This window comes from Schistocerca americana, chromosome 2 (assembly GCF_021461395.2).
Source record: "Schistocerca americana isolate TAMUIC-IGC-003095 chromosome 2, iqSchAmer2.1, whole genome shotgun sequence".
NCBI classification, from domain to species: domain Eukaryota; kingdom Metazoa; phylum Arthropoda; class Insecta; order Orthoptera; family Acrididae; genus Schistocerca; species Schistocerca americana.
In genome coordinates, this window is record NC_060120.1 from 589,708,951 (window position 1) to 589,728,788 (window position 19,838).

General features: G+C 41.3%; 1 protein-coding gene across 1 annotated transcript in view; it reads right to left on the reverse strand.

Moving 5' to 3' along the window:
- The window catches only part of LOC124594213 (brachyurin-like), a 38,051-nt gene extending 18,647 nt beyond the window's left edge, over nucleotides 1-19,404 (reverse strand). Inside the window, exon 1 of the mRNA XM_047132573.1 lies at nucleotides 19,196-19,404. Coding sequence (XP_046988529.1) covers nucleotides 19,196-19,404 — 209 coding nt within the window. The remainder of the gene's footprint in view (nucleotides 1-19,195) is intronic.
- Nucleotides 19,405-19,838: the final 434 nt, after the last annotated feature.

Consider the following 19,838-nt stretch of genomic DNA (forward strand, 5'->3'; position numbering starts at 1 on the left):
ACACATGACATGTAGAATTCAGAAGAGTTCAGTGAGACGAGCGATTATATAACCAAATACTTAATGATTTCAGCGTCAGCTCCACTTCACTCCCTGTAAAAGAATCTTAATACTAACTAAATTTAGTGGAAGGGGTTCAAGGCTTTCCTATTTCTAGTTAGCTGGTAAAATAACGTCGAAAAAGCATTACGTTTACCATTGGAAATTTTATTCTACTCACAAAACATCGTTTATAAATTGCACTACTGATAAAAGGAAATGTTTTAATACAGGATGGTAAAAACCAACTGCGTTCAACAAAAATGTGAACGAATATTCCCTGAGTGGGTTTCCAAGTTCTACAATGGATCGAAGGATGACCTATGCCATATCACATCTATAATCTAGGTTTAAATTAAGTTTCACAAAAGAGGAAACTATCAAAATGGTCTACAGTGACCCTCAATTATCTTTAATTACTTATCTAACTTGTCGTAAATTACAGTGGCTGATGTGGCTTCTCAATAACTATATAACAGAAAAATCATCGTGTTTCAGATTTTTACTTCAAGTGGCAAATGTGAACACCATGAGCTTTAATTGACGATCGACACTAGAATTACGTAAAGGGGATGTAACAGATGAGACTTCTGCAGTTCTGAGTGAAGCCTTATGCGCTCAAAAATGCGGCATCGCGTGCGTTCATTACCTTGTTGCTGTTCGTCAGGGGGCGGCAGGCAGCACAGCTCCGCTCACCTCGCTGTCTCAGAAGCAACTCCCTAGCAACTCTCTCCTAACTTCTCCTTACTATAATTTACCGACGTTGGTTTAAAAAAAACTATCTGGCTGTGTTTTCATCTGACCAATCAGGGTCTCAATGTTAACCTTAAGCTCCGCCTACAAAAATTCTGTCTATCCAATGAGAAACGTTATACTTTTCGTGGTGGGGCAATGTTTTTAAAGTTTGCGAAGCGAAAAAGTATCACGCTAAAACTTGCAGCTGGTGTGGTCCTTTTAGGGTTATCATAAGATCTATACTGTTCTTCTGGAGGTCTCTATCTTTTAACATGGGCTGGGGGATGGTCCTAACGTAACAGATACGCGAAAAAGGTCTCACGTTAAAACTTGGGGGTGGTGTAGCCCTAGCGATTAGCTGGCGACTTGGGTGTCCGTGTGTCCCTTATCGTAGGGCCTTCCAGCTTAACACGGTTCTGCTCTCGGCTTCTGTTCTCGTTTCTCCCCTCGGAACTGCGTCTGTCACACGGTGGGAAGGTATGACATGCATTTAGGCATTCTTGTGTTAATCTGTGGTATTCCATTTGCTCACTCGTTACTCGTATTACTTTGGTTAATTTAATGTCACGATTTATTTGGAGCTATGTGACATACTACTGTATTTGCTTATCATGTCAGGGTTTTCATGGAAGTTGTTGGATTTGCCTGACACCTTACATATCACCACCCATCGAACTTAATTTTTGCGCTGAACTTAGACAATAATTGTATCGTTGTCTAAGTCAGTCAATAATTATTCTGTTGTCTAATTTTTTTTGCCTACTGTTCGGCCACGTTATTCTGTTCTATGCTAGTTTGTATTACTAATTTATATTTTTATATTCTTTATATTCTTCCATATTATTCATAAAAATGACAAGAGAAGAATATTTTTATGCTATTATTAATTTTTTAATTATTTTCTTTCTTTATTTAAGTGTGAAGTTTGTTTTTTTAAAAGTTTGTTATTGAAAGTGAGGAGTCTTTCTCATCGATTTTCTTATAAATATTGTTTTTATAAATGTAGTAATTAAGTAAAATCTATTCCTAACACATTTTCTAAATATCATGTACAAGTAAAATGTTTTTGTTTCTGGACACTCATTTCAACATTGTTACACTAACAAATAAGAATTATTTCCAAGAATTGCTATGACAAAGAAATACACATACACAAGTATTGAGATATTATCCTAACGAATGGCACAAATGATAAAAAAAACATCCAACAAGATAATTTTTTATTCTTTGTTTTTATAAGAAGAAAATAAGTAAAATATAGTTATTCTTTTATTATTATGAGGAGAAAATAAGTGGCATATAGTTTTAGTGTATATTATGCCTTACTTTTGTTCTTTATAAACTGTCCATTTCAGAACTAATGACTTATTTTTATCGATAGTCTATTTTTTATTTAAGTCCATAGTCAATGACTGTTATTTTGTAGTTTATTCACACAATCCTATGAATATTTAAGCATGAGGTTGTCGAATGTTTTTGCACGAAGGTGATGGACTTGATCGAGATGGATGTCAGCAAGTATTTGATGTACAGCTTCGTTCGTCGTTCCTTGTTGGCTTTGCAAGTGTGTGTTGCTGTTGTGGAGGTCCCATAATGGAATGGAGCTGTGAGTGCAGAATCTCGTGGTTTACTCTCTTTGTATGCGTGAAAGTCATCGTTATGTGTTGCTGAAAGCGGTCGTTTTTCGTTGTAATACTTCGCAGACGACTAGTTTACAATAGGATAGGGATTTGGGAAGGTATGTCGTCTATTCTTCACCCATATTCTTTCTTGGTCTCAATTTGCGAATCTTCATCTTCTTTTCTTCCTGCTTTTTCTCTGCTTCTTACTTGATTCTTGGTTCTTCTCTGGGTAGGATATGGAAATATTTATTGATAGCTAGTCGCTTTGAAGTTCTTCTCCTAGTAACAGTTTGATAAATGGTTTGGACATGTCATTTCTACTTTGTGTACGTCTTCTTCAGTTTCGTGCATCAGCGTGCTGTTTAATAGCGGTAGTGTGACTTTTACACATATTTTTTGCCAGTGGTGGCTTGCCCAAGCGGTCTTCTCGTTGGGCCAATTTTTGCTCGCTCCGCTGAGTGGGGGTGCTCGGAGACCCTTCTGGCGATCGGCGTCCCATCGCGTTTTAATATTTCTAAAATTTAAAGAACCTCTCTCACACCGGCCTGATTTAGCTTCACTGATCAGGATAGTAAAAAACATGGGTATATTAAGGGAATTTTCATTGACAAAGCAGGCTTATCACATTCACACAGTTCAATACTGTTCTATCCTGATTAAATTGAGCTTAACTTAAATTCCATAAGGCAGTGAAGCAATTTCGAAGTCTCAGTGCGACGAAAGTCGATCTCCTGGAAACATTTGTAATAATTATTAACTTTCGGTGATCACATGGGGAAGACCAAAGATCTGCTGGTAAGACCGTGTTAGCCTATTTATTTGAAGTAACTGGATATCTTGAGCATACAAAACGGCAGGTTCATCCAATGTAAATCAGACGTTCCCCACTGATCCCGTGCAACACAGCGTAGTAAGCAGACACTGTCAATAATAATAATCCGTTAAATAATACGCGAACACACTTACTTTAGTTTAGTTCATGTATTAAATTCCTTCTCATACAGAATCTCATCAAGATGGCGACTAGCTCAACAATACATACATATACATCCTTCTTTCACGACTAATCGGCAAGAAGTCCCCTATTCTTTTTCCTAAGAGAAAACATAGATAGCAGAGAAGCTATTCCATGGAGTAAATGGACACTCCAAGGAATAATTGGGCTTGAAACTACTTTGCATTGATAATCGGTAAGATAAGAAGAGATATTTCGAGATATGTACTGAGTTATATAATTTATAAAATTTCTGAAAATATCGTGGAGAGACCGCTGCAAGAGACATTACAGCGTCTCTGCAGGGCTCCGCTACTGTGCGGGTCTGTGTTCCATCCCAGCAGGGTTCCGCCTAGCGGTCAAATTTATTTCCCACTCTACGAGGGCCCTCTGTTGGTCTTGCTGTCCTTTCCCTTCTCTCGACGCTTCTGCCTTGTAGGAATCGTGTCATGCTAATTACGTCCTTTTCTTTCTTGATACTTCTCGCATTGCAACTTGTGGGTCATTGCATCTGGTCTTTGCTGGAGTTTTTACAATGGTTCTTACAAAAAGTTTTACTTATAATCATCTGACATATGTCTAGTACTTACATTACTTTAAGCTTTCTTAAAAAGCTTTACAAATTTTGGCGTCCTTTCCATGTTACAATTCTAAGATATTTTGAGTCTTAACTTATACAAGAAACCTCAAATTAGTTTTTTATTTTTGTGTAGTGTCGTGGTGTATAGCATTTTAGTATTTCAGCTGTTACACTATCTACGATTTATCCTTCCACCTTAATCTATGGTACTATTGGTGTTATTATTGAAACTACTTTCTTTTTCCCACCTTTCTCTCTCTTCATTCTTCTTTCTCCTGACGATCTTATCTGCAACATAATCTTGAAATATTGTGCTGATTATTTACCAGTAATAAAATTAATCTTTAAACTTGTACTGAAAGTGCTTAATAATGCCAGTCTTAGGTAAAAATACCTCTGCTTTATCTCGTAAAGTACCCTCTAATTCTCTTTTACTGTGTTCTCAGATACCTTGAACTTCTTGCAGTTTTTCGTCGATTTCTTTATGGACTTCTAACATGAGTTGAGGCGATTCCCCCTTTTGTGCATACCATTCTAATTCTTCATCCTCTTTATCTCACATCATTCTTAATTGTTTGTTTATAACTGCCATTTCTTCTAATTTAAGCTTTTGCTCAAAGAGAAGTGTGACATTCCCGAATGTTACGCTACCTTTCCCCATATCTATTATCGCTCGTCTCTCATTTAAAAAATCTGCACCTATAATCAAATCTACAGTTAGTTTAGGTATAATCACGGTTGGCTTCGATCTTTTGACCTTGGCACGAAAGAGTTAACCTTGTTTGTCTCGTAACTTCCGCAGCATTGTTTCTAATAGGACCTCTTACTTTAATCTTACGTGTTTTCAGAACTAGCAATTCCTCATTGGCATTACACTGCATGAATAAATGTTCTAAGATCGCAGTCAGATCTCTCCCGCTATCAATTACAATATTGACTGGGATATGCTTTACCATGGCCTTCATAATTGGTTGAATTTGAACGGGTTGGTCCTGTTCTTCTTCTTCTTGCATCAACGAATCCTCCACTGAATCATACATGAGTCTTTTTAGGAATTTCCATTGTGAATTCGAACTTTTTGTAGGATAAGCTTCGACTGCTACTTCTCTCTCTTTTATTTCCTTTTCTCTATTTCTTCCTTCATTTACGCTTTCTCCAACATCCTCTGCTTTTTCCTCATCCTCTATCTTCTCCTTCTTCGTCACTACTTCCACATAATCGCATCTAAATGCTCTAATTATCGCTTCATAACTTCCTTCATTATATACGTCGGGTTGTGGGCCCACTCGTAACTTATTTTCAACTTCTGTCGACTGCGCATTATCCTCATTGAATTCGCTTTCTCTGGTTTCCATCTCAAATAGCTCTGCAATACTCATTACTTCGTCCTTTGCTCCTACATTCATTGTGCATGCCTCTGGTAACTCATTTTCCTCGTCAGTATTTTCTCAATTAATTTTGTCCCAACACGTTATTGTTATTTTCTTGTCTTCGTTTTCATCTGGTCCCTGCGGATTTGTTTCTTCCTTCTTCTCTTCTCATGATAAGATTTTTACTTCTCTGTTCAAGTTCCTGCAATTGTCCTGGGTCGGTGCGTCATTCTCTTTGGCATGGGCGCTTAGCTGTCAAATCGAACGTTTATCGGTGTTTGGTGGTCTTACCTCCACCTCTTCTATCTTTATTCTCTTTTCTTGTTCAGCTTGATGATAGTCGTTTCTTTGTTGATAATTTGTCGGTCTATTGGTTCTCCAGAACCCGTTCCGGTTGTCGTTATTCCCTCTGTAATAGTTGTTGCCGTTCCTGGGTGAGTTATGGTTATTGCCATATTCTCTTCTAAATCCATTACCGGTTCTTTGTTGAAATCTATTGTCGTTTCTTGGTGCGAAGTTATCACATCGTTCGTAATTATAGTTTCTTCGTACTGTGTCTTGTGGATTCCACTGCTTTTTGCTTTTGTTTTCACGTGTCCTTCGTCTTTTTCTTGCGTCATCTTCCGAAAATATGAACTGTAGTTCCTTTAGAATACCTTTAAATACTTCGACGTCATTGCCTCCGCGACCTACTAATGATTGCCGGTATTTCAATGGTAGCTTCATCGCGCATAATTTTATCAACTCTCCGTCACTGTATGGTACATCTAAGCATTGATTTTTCTTTGCCATTAATTCGAAAAATTTCACGGGACTCATCTCTCCTGAATTTTCAAAATATGGGTTCTGTAATAATTCGTACTTCACTCTGTTCTGTGCTTCGCTGGACCAGTATCGTGAGAGAAACCTCTCTCTGAAATCTTCGTACGATTGGCATGTCGCTGCAACATTCTGCATGGTTTCTGCGACTGTTCCTGACATGTGTGCACATATAAAGTCTAATTTGTGTGCTGGCGTCCAGTGCTCTGGTAATCCTACTCGGAATTGGTCAATAAAAGTTCGTGGATGTAATGAGTTTCCTTCTCGAAAGTGTTGAAATTTTCTGACTGTGAGGAAATGATCGTTGTCGTACTTCGTCATAGTTCCATATGAAATTCGCGATTCTTCGCCACTTTTGTTTCTGATCATTTCTCCCGTCGTTCTTTCCGGTTGTGGTAGATCCATTCGATATTGTCCACTGTAAATTTCGCCTACCATTGCGTAGTATCGTTGGAGTGGTACGTAATAATTTTCTTCCATCGGTTGTGAACGTGTAGCTGAATCCATTGCACTCTACTTTTCGCGACCTGGCTTTCCATTGTCACGTATGTTACTTTCCGCCTGTGGTTGGAATCGCAAATGCATGATATCTTCGTTAATTGCTTGTTTTTCCGGTGCTGTTGCAGATACGGATGTGGTTGCAGACTCTGTGCTTGTTCAGTCCTGTTCACTACGCTCTTCAATGGTTTGCAACAACTCTGTTCGCAATTTCTGAAATTGTCGCTTCGTTTGCGCTTCTATTTCGACTATGCGGTTATCACATCTTTTCAGCGCTGCTTTTGTGATAAGTTTGTGTAACACACTGTTTTCAACAATTTCACGCGCTGTACCTGCTGCTTGTCTAGTAATTACGCTTATCTGTTTCTCTAGTTTCTTGACTTCTCCCTGGGTGTTGTTACGTAATGTTTTGATCTCGTCCTGAGTGTCATTACGCAATGTTTTTACGTCCACTTGTACCTTGTCAATGTCTGTTCTCAATTGATTGTAACCTGTTATTAAGTTTCCTATCAGTTCTCGAGATTCTTTTGCCTCGTCTTCAATATGACTTAGGTGTAACTGAATTTTTTGGTTTTGTTCTTTAATCTCACGCATTTGTCTCGTGGTTTCTGCATTCTGAATTTGAATTTGGTTCGCTACGTCTTTATTATGTCTTGTCATGGTTTCCGTAATTTGTTGTAGTAATTCTGCCAGATTGGTGGGTCCTATTGCGTTTTCTTCCGACGTCCTACGCTCTGTGTTTTCGCCCAATTGTTGGTTTGCAACCGATTGCATTGAACTGTGCGGTGACACGTTTCTGCTCGCATTCCTTGTACTCTGTGGTGAGGGAGCTCTGACTACTTGTATTATGGGTTCTACGTATTCAAGACGCAAGTTAGAATCCTCATCGACTGTCCCTCTGCTTTCCTGCTCCTCTGTCGTATGCTGACTTACGTTTTCTATGCCTTGGCGTACATTATACTCGTTATGGTGCGTTATATGTCTTATTTCTCGCGATACTGCATCGTCTGTTGAACTGTCCTCTATTCTCTGTCCATTTTCATGCTGGGTCTCTACCTCAATTCGGTCAAGGTCTCGATCTGCCATTGCTAATCTTTCCGAATCCCTTATTTTCTGTTTTTTCTGTTTTAAAAGCAATTCACGCGCCCTACTTCGAGTCAACATGCGCTCATACGATCTCACGCGTTTCATAAAATTTTTGTTCACGCGACTTGACACTACCAAGACTGACAATCCATTCACTTACTTGTTGGGTCAGAACCAACTTGTCAACGATGTATCCGCCACCTGTGCGCTTGCATTGAGGAGAAAACTTAATTCTAACAATATTAAAATTCACAACTTAATTACGCGATTGTCTCTGACACTTTCTTACTATATATCACTGCAGCTACTGTCTTAGAGTATTTAAAACTTTAGGAAAAATAAATTTTTTTCTACGAAAATTTTTCAACAGGATATTTTTCTCATCTAGTTAGGCATGTGGTCGACCTTCAATCATGGTATTTTACCATCCTGGCAGGGTCGCCATTTTCTAAACATTCTGCGTGGTGTCTGTTTGTTCTATATCGTGTCTCCCTACCACTTTCACGCAACAACGCTCTGAGGGTGTTTTTTAGGGAATTGAATAGTTTGAACCTGGGACCTGTTGCTGGTAAGGAGACGCCAGACCACACATGACATGTAGAATTCAGAAGAGTTCAGTGAGATGAGCGATTATACAACCAAATACATAATGATTTCAGCGTCAGCTCCACTTCACTCCCTGTAACAGGATCTTAATACTAATTAAATTTAGTGGAAGGGTTTCAAGGCTTTCCTATTTTTAGTTAGCTGGTAAAATATCGTCGAAAAAGCATTACGTTTACCATTGGAAATTTTATTCTACTCACAAAACATCGTTTATAAATTGCACTACTGATAAAAGGAAATGTTTTAATACAGGATGTTAAAAACCAACTGCGTTCAACAAAAATGTGAACGAATATTCCCTGAATGGGTTTCCAAGTTCTACAATGGATCGAAGGATGACCTATGCCATATCACATCTATAATCTAGGTTTAAATTAAATTTCACAAAAGAGGAAACTATCAAAATGGTCTACAGTGACCCTCAATTATCTTTAATTACTTATCTAACTTGTCGTAAATTACAGTGGCTGATGTGGCTTCTCAATAACTATACAACAGAAAAATCATCGCGTTTCAGATTTTTACTTCAAGTGGCAAATGTGAACACCAGGAGTTTTAATTGACGATCGACACTAGTATTACGTAAAGGGGATGTAACATATGAGACTTCTGCAGTTCTGAGTGAAGCCTTATGCGCTCAAAAATGCGGCATCGCGTGCGTTCGTCACCTTGTCGGTGTTCGTCAGGGGGCCGCGGGCAGCACAGCTCCGCTCACCTCGCTGTCTCGGAAGCAACTCCCTAGCAACTTCTCCTTACTATAATTTACCGAAGTTGGCTTAAAAACAACTATCTGGCTGTGTTTTCATCTGACCAATCAGGGTCTCGATGTTAACCTTAAGCTCCGCCTACAAAAATTCTGTCTATCCAATGAGAAACGTTATACTTTTCGTGATGGGGCAATGTTTTTAAAGTTTGCAACGTAACAGAGAGGCGAAAAAGTCTCACGCTAAAACTTGCAGCTGGTGTGGTCCTTTCAGCGTTATCGTAAGATCTATACTGTTCTTCTGGAGGGCTCGTTCTTTTAACATGGGCTAGGGGGTGGTCCTAACGTAACAGAGACGCGAAAAAGGTCTCAAGCTAAAACTTGCGGGTGGTGTAGCCCTAGCGGTTAGCTGGCGACGTGGGTGTCCGTCCGTCCCTTATCGTAGGGCCTTCCAGCTTAACACGGTTCTGCTCTCGGCTTCTGTTCTCGTTTCTCCCCTCGGAACTGCGTCTGTCACACGGTGGGAAGGTATGACATGCATTTAGGCATTCTTGTGTTAGTCTGTGGCATTCCATTTGCTCACTCGTTACTCGTATTACTTTGGTTAATTTAATGTCACGATTTATTTGGAGCTATGTGACATGCTACTGGATTTGCTTATCATGTCAGGGTTGTCATGGAAAGTGTTGGATTTGCCTGACACCTTACATGTGTATAAGGCATATGACAGCTGTTTTCCAATCTTCTGGGATATCCTCCAAAATCCAGATCCCCTTGATTAATTGGTGGATTTTCTTGTGGAGTCCCTCCCCTCCAGCTTGAATGATTTCTGCCTGGATTCCTTCTCCTCCCGGGCTTTTGTTCTTCTGTAGCTTCATTATCTGATTCTTTATTTCCGCTAGTGTGGGTGGAGGATACTCTAAATCTGGAATGTCAGGAAACTGAAATTCAAACAGATCATTAGGTTAATCACAGTTGAAGAGTCTCTTGAAGTATTGTTTCCACCTTTCAGCAATGTCAAGCTCACTTGCGAGTATGCACCCATTATTGCTCTTGATGAATTTTTGGCGGCTTTAATATTCCTTCTTGAAGAATTTTACTTTCTGGTACATCTTTCGCGCCTTTCCCCAAGAAAGCTTGTTGAGCCTCATCTACCAGTCCTTTAACGTACATTCTCTTTGCTCTTCTCGGGGTTGCTTGAGTAGTTCTTCAACTTCTTCGAAGTGTGCTTTGCCTTGAACAAAATCAGCCCCTTGTGATCAGCTCTCCTTGGCTTCTCTTCTCTTTGCTAATGCCGTAATGTATTCATCCCCAAACCAAATCCTTTTGCCTCTGATCCGCTTCTTGATGACTACATTCACCGCCTCATTTACGGCATCCTTAACTTCTTTCCACATTTGATCTGGGTTCTCTTGTGAAACCTCTTCCTGTAGATTTTCAAAGCGGTTGCTGAGCTGAAATTCTTCTTTCTTTGTGTTATCTTTCAGCGCATCGATATGGTAATGTACAGTTTTTGTAAGGTTGTTTCTAACTCTGGCTTTGGCTTGTACTTTTAGCCAGCTGTTAACGAGGAAATGATCACTCCCACACTCTGCACCCCTTGCTGTCTTTACATCCCTCACCCAGTTCTTTGCTTTGATATCTGTTGCAGTGTGGTCTACCTGATTAACTGTTTTACCATCTGGCGATACCCAAGGTCCTTTATGTATGTCCTTCCGTTGGAAATTCGTGCTGCTTACGAATATCCCTTTGGATGTTGCAAAGGTTATGAACCCGATGCCATTGTCATTGCTGAGTTCATGACGGCTGTGTCTTCCGGTTGTTGACTGACATACGTTCTCTCTTCCAACTTTAGCATTCATGTCTCCCAGTAGGACTTTACAATTATTATTTGGGATGGCATCTATGACTACCTCCAGTTCCGCGTAGAATTCATCCTTCACTTTCTTCTGTGTGTGTAAAGCAATTCACAAACGATATGTTACATCTCTCTCCGTCTATTGTTAAAACTGTTATTCTAGGGCTCACAGCCTCAAATCCAGGTACATTAGCAGCCAGTGCCTTATTCACACAAAATGCCATACCCAGTTTGTGTCCTGTCTCCCAGCCTCCGTGCAAGATTGTGTACTTCTCGATATCTTGGGTAACAGTATCCCCCCAACGGACTTTCTGCAAAGCGACAAGACCCATCTTATACCTTTCGATCTCCTTGACTAGACTGATTGCGGCGCCTGTTTTATATAAACTACGAATATTCCACCTTCTAAATCGTAAACCTTGTTCTCTCAATTTTCGTCTATTTTGTATTACCAAATTCCTTGTTGTCTGTTCACCATTGACAAATTTTCCGTGATGGAGTGGTAACCCATCGCCAACCCCCAACCTGGAAGACCAGAGTATTTGATTTTGGGGTAACCTTCCCCTCGATTAATTGCTTTCTCCTCAACTGTCGAGTTTCATCTCCACTTTTCTTACAAATGTGAAACGATGAAGGACAGGGAGTGGAAAGATAGGTCGTTGTGAGACACACTTCGTCTGGTTCATCGACTCAGACCTGTCCGACTTGGGAGGCCCTGCCAGTAGCTACACTACTGCCGGAATAGCTCTAAGTGTCATCTGAACACGCAAACCTCTCCGCCCACACTGACAGTGCTTCTTTCAGGCGGTGTCTCCTGGAGAGGTCATTACCGCTGTTACTCTCCCCTTTCTATCTGCAACGGTCGTTCGCTGCAACACGGGAAGCCAGGATCCTTTTACCTTGAGGCATTCCTCTTTTTTGTTGAAGTTATTGTCATTTTTGTGTATTTCTATATCTTCCCTGCATATGCGGGTGTGGTAGCTCTTCTCCACAGCAAGAACTTCAGTGTCGGCGAAACGCATTGATCGACACCTACTGTAACTGTGAAATCACTGCCCGCTCCAGAAAAGAGGTGTGATTAATACTATCGTGTCCGCCTCGAAAGCGGACTGATCAGCGCGGCGGAATGCCGTGCAAGGTGGTCTGGATTCGATTCCCGGCTGGGTTGGGATTTTTTCCGCTAAGGAACTGGGTGTTGTGTTATCTTTCATCAACATATCATCCCCATCGACGCGCAAGTCACCGAAGTGGTGTCACCTAAAATGACTTGCACCAGGCGACAGGTCTACCAGGCGAGTGGCCCTAGTCAGACGACATTTCATTTGAATACAATCGTATTGCTTGCAAGACGTATAAGAGAGCTTCAGCACCTAAAAAGTGTTCTAAGCAGAAACGGATACTGCACGAGTTGCATAAGAAGTGTCACGTAATCAAACATTGAACGAAATGACACGTCGAAAGAGCACGTGTTGGATGCGGTCTTCTTGCCACACATTCCTAAAGTGACATACAGAATCGGTGACGTATTGCACAAACACGACCTAAATCAGAAAAGAAGGTCAAAGAGTGTCTAGATCGGGAAAGGAATAAAGGTGCCCACTTGCAATTTTGGGAATATACCGCACAGCATGTGCATGTGGGAGAGTCTGTTCTGGAACGACTGGACGATCTATGAACGCCAAAATTACCGAATATAAGCGGCATCGCAGTTGGTACAGGTGGAGAATTCGGCCGTGGCGCAGTACGCGCTTTATGAGAGGGACCACATAATAAAATTCGCCGACATTGAGGAACTTGCTGTGGAGAATAGGTAGCACACCCCCGTATAGAAATCTACAAAAAATAGTAGCTTCAACAAGAAAGAAAAAAGACTCGAGGTTAACGGATCCTGGATTACTGGCTGCAGCGAACGACAGTTGCAAATAGTAAGGGGTAAACCACAGCAGTAATGATCACGGAAAAGCCCACGGACGTTGGCGCGCCAGGTACATATAATCTGTGGCCGCGAGCTCGATTCCAGTCCTCCACCAGCGGTGGAGGATGAAGTTTCGACAATGCTAGCTACTCGTGCTCCGAAACATCAGCCGAAGAACCCGAGACAGAAGACTACAAAGAACCTTCATGTGTTTCAAGCTGAACTGAACACGAGTCTGTCATTGTTTCTGTATTATACAACATCGGTCGCAAGGAACTCTTCAGGTACAACACATACAGTACTGCAAAAGACAGATCACCATTTAATGCATGCACAACAAATATCGCAAACACCTAGTCGGCTGTTGATGTCTTTAATTTTGCTGTTACTCGGGAGAAAACTTCTCGTTTACATCTCCCAACAGTTATTTTATTGGGAGGCGTCACGGACGAGCTATAGCTCGTTAGATAGGCGCTTCTCGTTGCAAATATTCAAGCTCTGTATCTCAGGGTGGAGAGCACAGTGTTGCGTTGCTTCGTAGTATACTAAAGATGATCTCATACAGGGTAACTAGCCTTCTCCTGAAACTGATGAATAGGAAGCTTGCCAGAACGTCCCTACAAAACAACACTTATAAGGTTAATAACACGGGAAGATTTTGTCAGCGAAATTTGGCGTCAAGGTCTACATTTGCAAACATACTGCCTCGTGAAAAAAACTGAAGCACCTAAAAGAGGAGGAAGAAAAAAATGAAACTTCGTGGGTTGAGAGGGTGTGTGATGCCATTTCGGTAAGGACAATGTTGAGACAAATTTAAAAAGAACTTGCAGTACGAGCTCATTTATCAGAATAACGTTGCCCCTCTGGCCGCGATACACGCACTGATTCGGTTGGGAAGGGTTCCATGAAGGCGTTACGTCCTTTTCTGTGGCAAGCTAGGCTGTGACTGTTGTACCCGTTGTACCCCGAACACTGGCACTTCGACGAAGGTAACGTCCGAGCTATCCCCGCACAAGCTCTAACGATGACAGATCTGGGGTCTTGCTGACCACGGGAGTCACTCGAAATCACGCAGACTGTTCATAGAGACACGTCCCATGTGCTCTGTCGAAAATTGGCATAACTATACTGTCACATGAGAGGTTAACATATGAGGATATCCGCTACATACTGTTGTGTGATTAGAGTTCCCTCAATTACTGCCAGCCGTGACCTGAAGTCGTATCCGAAGGCTCCCCATACCATGATCCCAAGAGTAACACCGCTGAGCCTGTCAGAACTTTGGAAGAATGAGATCTCTCCCCAGGTAGTCGCCATATTTGAACGCCTGCAGATCGGCAACTTATCGCTGAACACGATGCGGCACTATTCATCAGCAATCCATGCTTCCTGGTCATGGTACCATTTCGAAAACAGCAGTTTTTGTTGTGGTGTTAATGGCAGCCTGCGCATGCGACGTTAATTCCCTAGTCTGGCTGCTTCTAGTTTCCAACCAATGGTGCGAAATGATACAGAATGTTGTAAGGAGTCGACTTGTAATGTCCCCACAGAAAATACCCTCTACCACGCACCAATTAATCATTTTCAATCAAACCATCCACATTCATTCACTTTGGAAAAGTTATCTGATCTGATTTTCTCGTAGTATATGCGGCGACAGCTCGACGACGCCAAAGTATTTTCTAGTGCGTTTATTCTTTCAAATAACAGAGATGCATATATGCATTCTCCATGGTTGTTAGAGTGGTAACTAGGACAGCTTCTGGAGTATCTGTTGAGGGATTGACGTGTTTCTGAGAGATACATATTCTGCTTTTCTTCTCGCTGAACCGAGCCCATTAACATTTGTGTCGCTAGCGGTTTGTGTGAGGAGAAAGAGATTGTAAAAGGAAAATAATTAAGGCGTGGAGTCACCGGAGATCTGGATATGTAATGGAGATGGATTTAATACACAATTTCCTCCATAAATAAGGTTTGTGACTTTTTGGTTCTGGAGTGAATGAACGAATGAGTTTTTCCTGAATCATTTGGTTATCACGTTGGCCCTGTAATTAGTGGGGAAGTTTCAGCTGTGTCGAAGAGAGCCTGCAATCACTGAGTCTGTGTTAAATCGTCCAAAAAGGCTTCGTACACATCTGGAATTCGCAATCTTTCGTAAAAGGAACAAATTGTCCAAACGATTGATTCTCCCGACTGACTGCAGTGTTTAACAGTAATAATAAATGTAAAGATCTCTTACAGCAAGCCAGCCGCTGATTACCAAGTCGAATTATTCCACCAAAGATCCTATTTGGCTGATTTCACGTAATCAAATATTATACTAAAAACTGTACATAGATAAAGGAGAGAAAGAGAGAGAGAGCGAATGAAAATAAAGATAATACTAATAATCCTCCATTAGTCTAATTTTTCGCCTGTCTTATCACGGATCAGCCAAGAGGCCTTACTTTACTGTATAGATTTATGTGTGAAGGTGAAGGGATCTTAAAGGGAACAGCTACACGTCTATACAGACAAGACATTACACAGAGATAGCGGCTAGCTGCATTCATCATCTGTTCTTAGATAAACTTATTATCCGAACATTTAAAAAAATGTTAAACACTGTTTCTTCTCGGATGGCGGCTGCAGATGGTTACGATGTTTTTGGGGCATATAATGGTCATCTTCCCTTGTGGTAGTGCTGCCTGCAGTCTTGAACCGCGCGACCGCTACGGTCGCAGGTTCCAGTCCTGCCTCGGGCATGGATGTGTGTGATGTCCTTAGGTTAATTAAGTTTAAGTAGTTCTAAGTTCTAGGGGACTGATGTCCTCAGATGTTAAGTTCTATGGTACTCAGAGCCATTTGAACCATTTTGAACCTTGTGGTAGTAAGACACAGGTTGACAGATGGTTTGCCTGCCCTCACGTTCCTATGCAGTCCAACGTTGGGCGATTGTCACATACAAATGCCCCACAAATCTGGATATTCCACGATTCGACTAGCCGGCCGAATGGAGACCCACAGTGATTCCCCTTTGAGACTCTGTCATATGCTAATGATACTACCTCAGGCGAGTAGGCGAAATCTCGGTATCCTTCACAGTGACGACTCAATGCCTGGCGCTGTTCACGACTCTTATATACACTACCAGACCTGGTAACAACACTGAACACGAAGAACACTAATGAACTCTGGTGGCCGTTCTACGAGTCACAGAAAAGAGCAACTCTAATAATTCACGAATCCGCTGATTATGTGTCAGTATGCGAAGCTTTACTGTATGGTTAATGATGATGGCGTCCTCTTGGGTAAAATATTCCGGAGGTAAAATAGTCCCCCATTCGGATCTCCGGGCAGGGACTACTCAAGAGGACGTTGTTATCAGGAGAAAGAAAACTGTCGTTCTACGGATCGGAGCGTGGAATGTCAGATCTCTTAATCGGGCAGGTAGGTTAGAAAATTTAAAAAGGGAAATGGGTAGCTTAAAGTTAGATATAGTGGGAATTAGCGAAGTTCGGTGGCAGGAAGAACAAGACTTTTGCTCAGGAGAATACAGGGTTATAAATACAAAATCAAATAGGGGTAATGCAGCAGTAGGTTTAACAATGAAGAAAAAAATAGGAGTGCGGATAAGCTACTACAAACAGCATAGTGAATGCATTATTGTGGCCAAGATAGACATGAAGCCCACGCCTACTACAGTAGTACAAGTTTATATGCCAACTAGCTCTGCAGATGACGAAGAAATTGAATAAATGTATGATGAAATAAAAGAAATTATTCAGATAGTGAAGGGAGACGAAAATTTAATAGTCATGGGTGACTGGAATTCGGTAGTAGGAAAAGGGAGAGAAGGAAACGTAGTGGGTGAATATGGATTGGGGGTAAGAAATGAAAGAGGAAGCCGCCTGGTAGAGTTTTGCACACAGCACAAATTAGTCATACCTAACACTTGGTTCAAGAATCATAAAAGAAGGTTGTATACATGGAAGAAGCATAGAGATACTAAAAGGTATCAGATAGATTATATAATGGTAAGACAGAGACTTAGAAACCAGGTTTTAAATTGTAAGACATTTCCAGGGGCAGATGTGGACTCTGATCACAATCTATTGGTTATGAACTGTAGATTAAAACTGAAGAAACTGAAAAAAGGTGGGAATTTAAGGAGATGGGACCTGGAAAAACTGAAAGAACCAGAAGTTGTACAAAGTTTCAGGGAGAGCATAAGGGAACAATTGACAGGAATGGGGGAAAGAAAAACAGTAGAAGACGAATGGGTAGCTTTGAGGGATGAAATAGTGAAGGCAGAAGAGGATCAAATAGGTAAAAAGACGAGGACTAGTAGAAACCCTTAGGTAACAGAAGAATTATTGAATTTAATTGATGAAAGGAGAAATTTAAAAATGCAGTAAATGAAGCAGGCAAAAAGGAATACATACGGCTCAAAAATGATATCGACAGGAAGTGTAACATGGCTAAGCAGGGATGGCTAGAGGACAAATGTAAGGATGTAGAAGCTTACCTCACTAGGGGTAAGATAGATACTGCCTACAGGAAAATTAAAGAGACCTTTGGAGAAAAGAGAACCACGTGTATGAATATCAAGAGCTCAGACGGAAACCCAAAGAAGGGAAAGCAGAAATGTGGAAGGAGTATATAGAGGGTCTATACAAGGGCGATGTACTTGAGGACAATACTATGGAAATGGAAGAGGATGTAGATGAAGATGAAATGGGAGATGCTGCGTGAAGAGTTTGACAGAGCACTGAAACACCTAAGTCGAAACAAGGCCCCGGGAGTAGACAACATTCCATTAGAACTACTGACGGCCTTGGGAGAGCCAGTCCTGACAAAACTCTACCATTTGGTGAGCAAGATGTATGAGACAGGCGAAATTCCCTCAGACTTCAAGAAGAATATAATATTTCCAATCCCAAAGAAAGCAGGTGTTGACAGATGTGAAAATTACCGAACTATCAGTTTAATAAGTCACGGCTGCAAAATACTAACGCGAATTCTTTACAGACGAATGGAAAAACTAGTAGAAGCCGACCTTGGGGAAGATCTGTTAGGATTACGTAGAAATATTGAAACACGTGAGGCCATACTGACCCTACAACTTACCTTAGAAGCTAGATTAAGGAAAGGCAAACCTATGTTTCTAGCATTTGTAGACTTAGAGAAAGCTTTTGACAATGTTGACTGGAAAACTCTCTTTCAAATTTTGAAGGTGGCAGGGGTAAAATACAGGGAGCGAAAAGCTATTTACAATTTGTACAGAAACCAGATAGCTGTTATACGAGTTGAGGGACTTGAAAGGGAAGCAGCGGTTGGGAAGGGAGTGAGACAGGGTTGTAGCCTCTCCCCGATGTTATTCAATCTGTATATTGAGCATGCAGTGAGGGAAACAAAAGAAAAATTCGGAGTAGGTGTTAAAATCCAGGGAGAAGAAATAAAAACTTTGAGGTTCGCCGATGGCATTGTAATTCTGTCAGAGACAGCAAAGGACTTGGAAGAGCAGTTGAACGGAATGGACAGTGTCTTGAAAGGAGGATATAAGTTGAAAATCAACAAAAGCAAATCGAGAATAATGGAATGTAGTCGAATTAAGTCGGGTGATGCTGAGGGTATTAGTTTAGGAAATCAGACACTTAAAGTAGTAAAGGAGTTTTGCTATTTGGGGAGCAAAATAACTGATGATGGTCGAAGTAGAGAGGGTATAAAATGTAGACCGGCAATGGGAAGGAAAGCGTTTCTGATGAAGAGAAATTTGTTAACATCGAGTATAGATTTAAGTGTCAGGAAGTCGTTTCTGAAAGTATTTGTATGGAGTTTAGCCATGTATGGAAGTGAAACATGGGCGATAAATAGTTTAGATAAGAAGAGAATAGAAGCTTTCGAAATGTGGTGCTACAGAAGAATGCTGAAGATTAGATGGGTAGATCACGTAACTAATGAGGAGGTGCTGAATAGGATTGGGGAGAAGGGAAGTTTGTGGCACAATTTGACTAGAAGAAGGGATCGGTTGGTAGGACATGTTCTGAGGCATCAAGGGATCACCAATTTAGTATTGGAGGGCAGCGTGGAGGGTAAAAATAGTAGAGGGAGACCAAGAGATGAATACACCAAGCAGATTCAGAAGGATGTAGGTTCAGTAGGTACTGGGAGATGAAGAAGCTTACACAGGATAGAGTAGCATGGAGAGCTGCATCAAACCAGTCTCAGGACTGAAGACCATAACAACAACATGCGAAGTTACATTGACGTCTGATCGTGTCTTCTGGGTGCTTCACTTTTTTGATCAGAGAATGTAAACGGGACATATTTAGGATGTACTTGATCGTCTTATTGATCCTAGTGTCGGGTCACTGGTCTTCGAACTCACCCAGAGACGCAGTGCGCCGCGGTGAGGACAGTAGAGGTGGAGATGAGCGAGCCGCCGCACATGTGGGAGCTGTCCATGGAGACGGCGGCCTGGTGCGGGAACTGCCCCTGGGAGCCCGCACTGCCACCCACGATGCGGCCACCAGCGTCCTCAGCTTCTGGGTGTCCAGCTGCAGCAGACAAGGAGCTGGCCGTGGACGGGGTGTTCATTCAAAGGCGACAGGAGGCATTTGGGATGCGAACCAGTGTTTATCCTGGTTGTGGTTCCTCCTCGTTTTTGTAGTCTTTCGTGGATGCTAAATTTTAGTTTATTAAGTTGGCGGCTGACGATGTCTTCGATCTCCAGGGCCGTGTTCCGTTTACTTTTATTTAAAGCTGAGAGGACGAGTCACAAACTTTATTAAAATCTCTTGAAACAATGACAGTGGACGTAACGTACCTTGACATCGTCGTAAATTGTTTATTCACAAGCCATGTTTTTAAGCAAGGTCAGTCTAATTCGGTGAGCAAACACAATTTGTTTTTAATTAGAACTGATTTCAAGCACTCAGAATTGAAAATAAATGTCTTGACAACTTATAGTCGTCGTAATTAAGTTTTCACGTCAGATTACACGCTAAAAGTCAGAGAGGTTGCTGGAATCC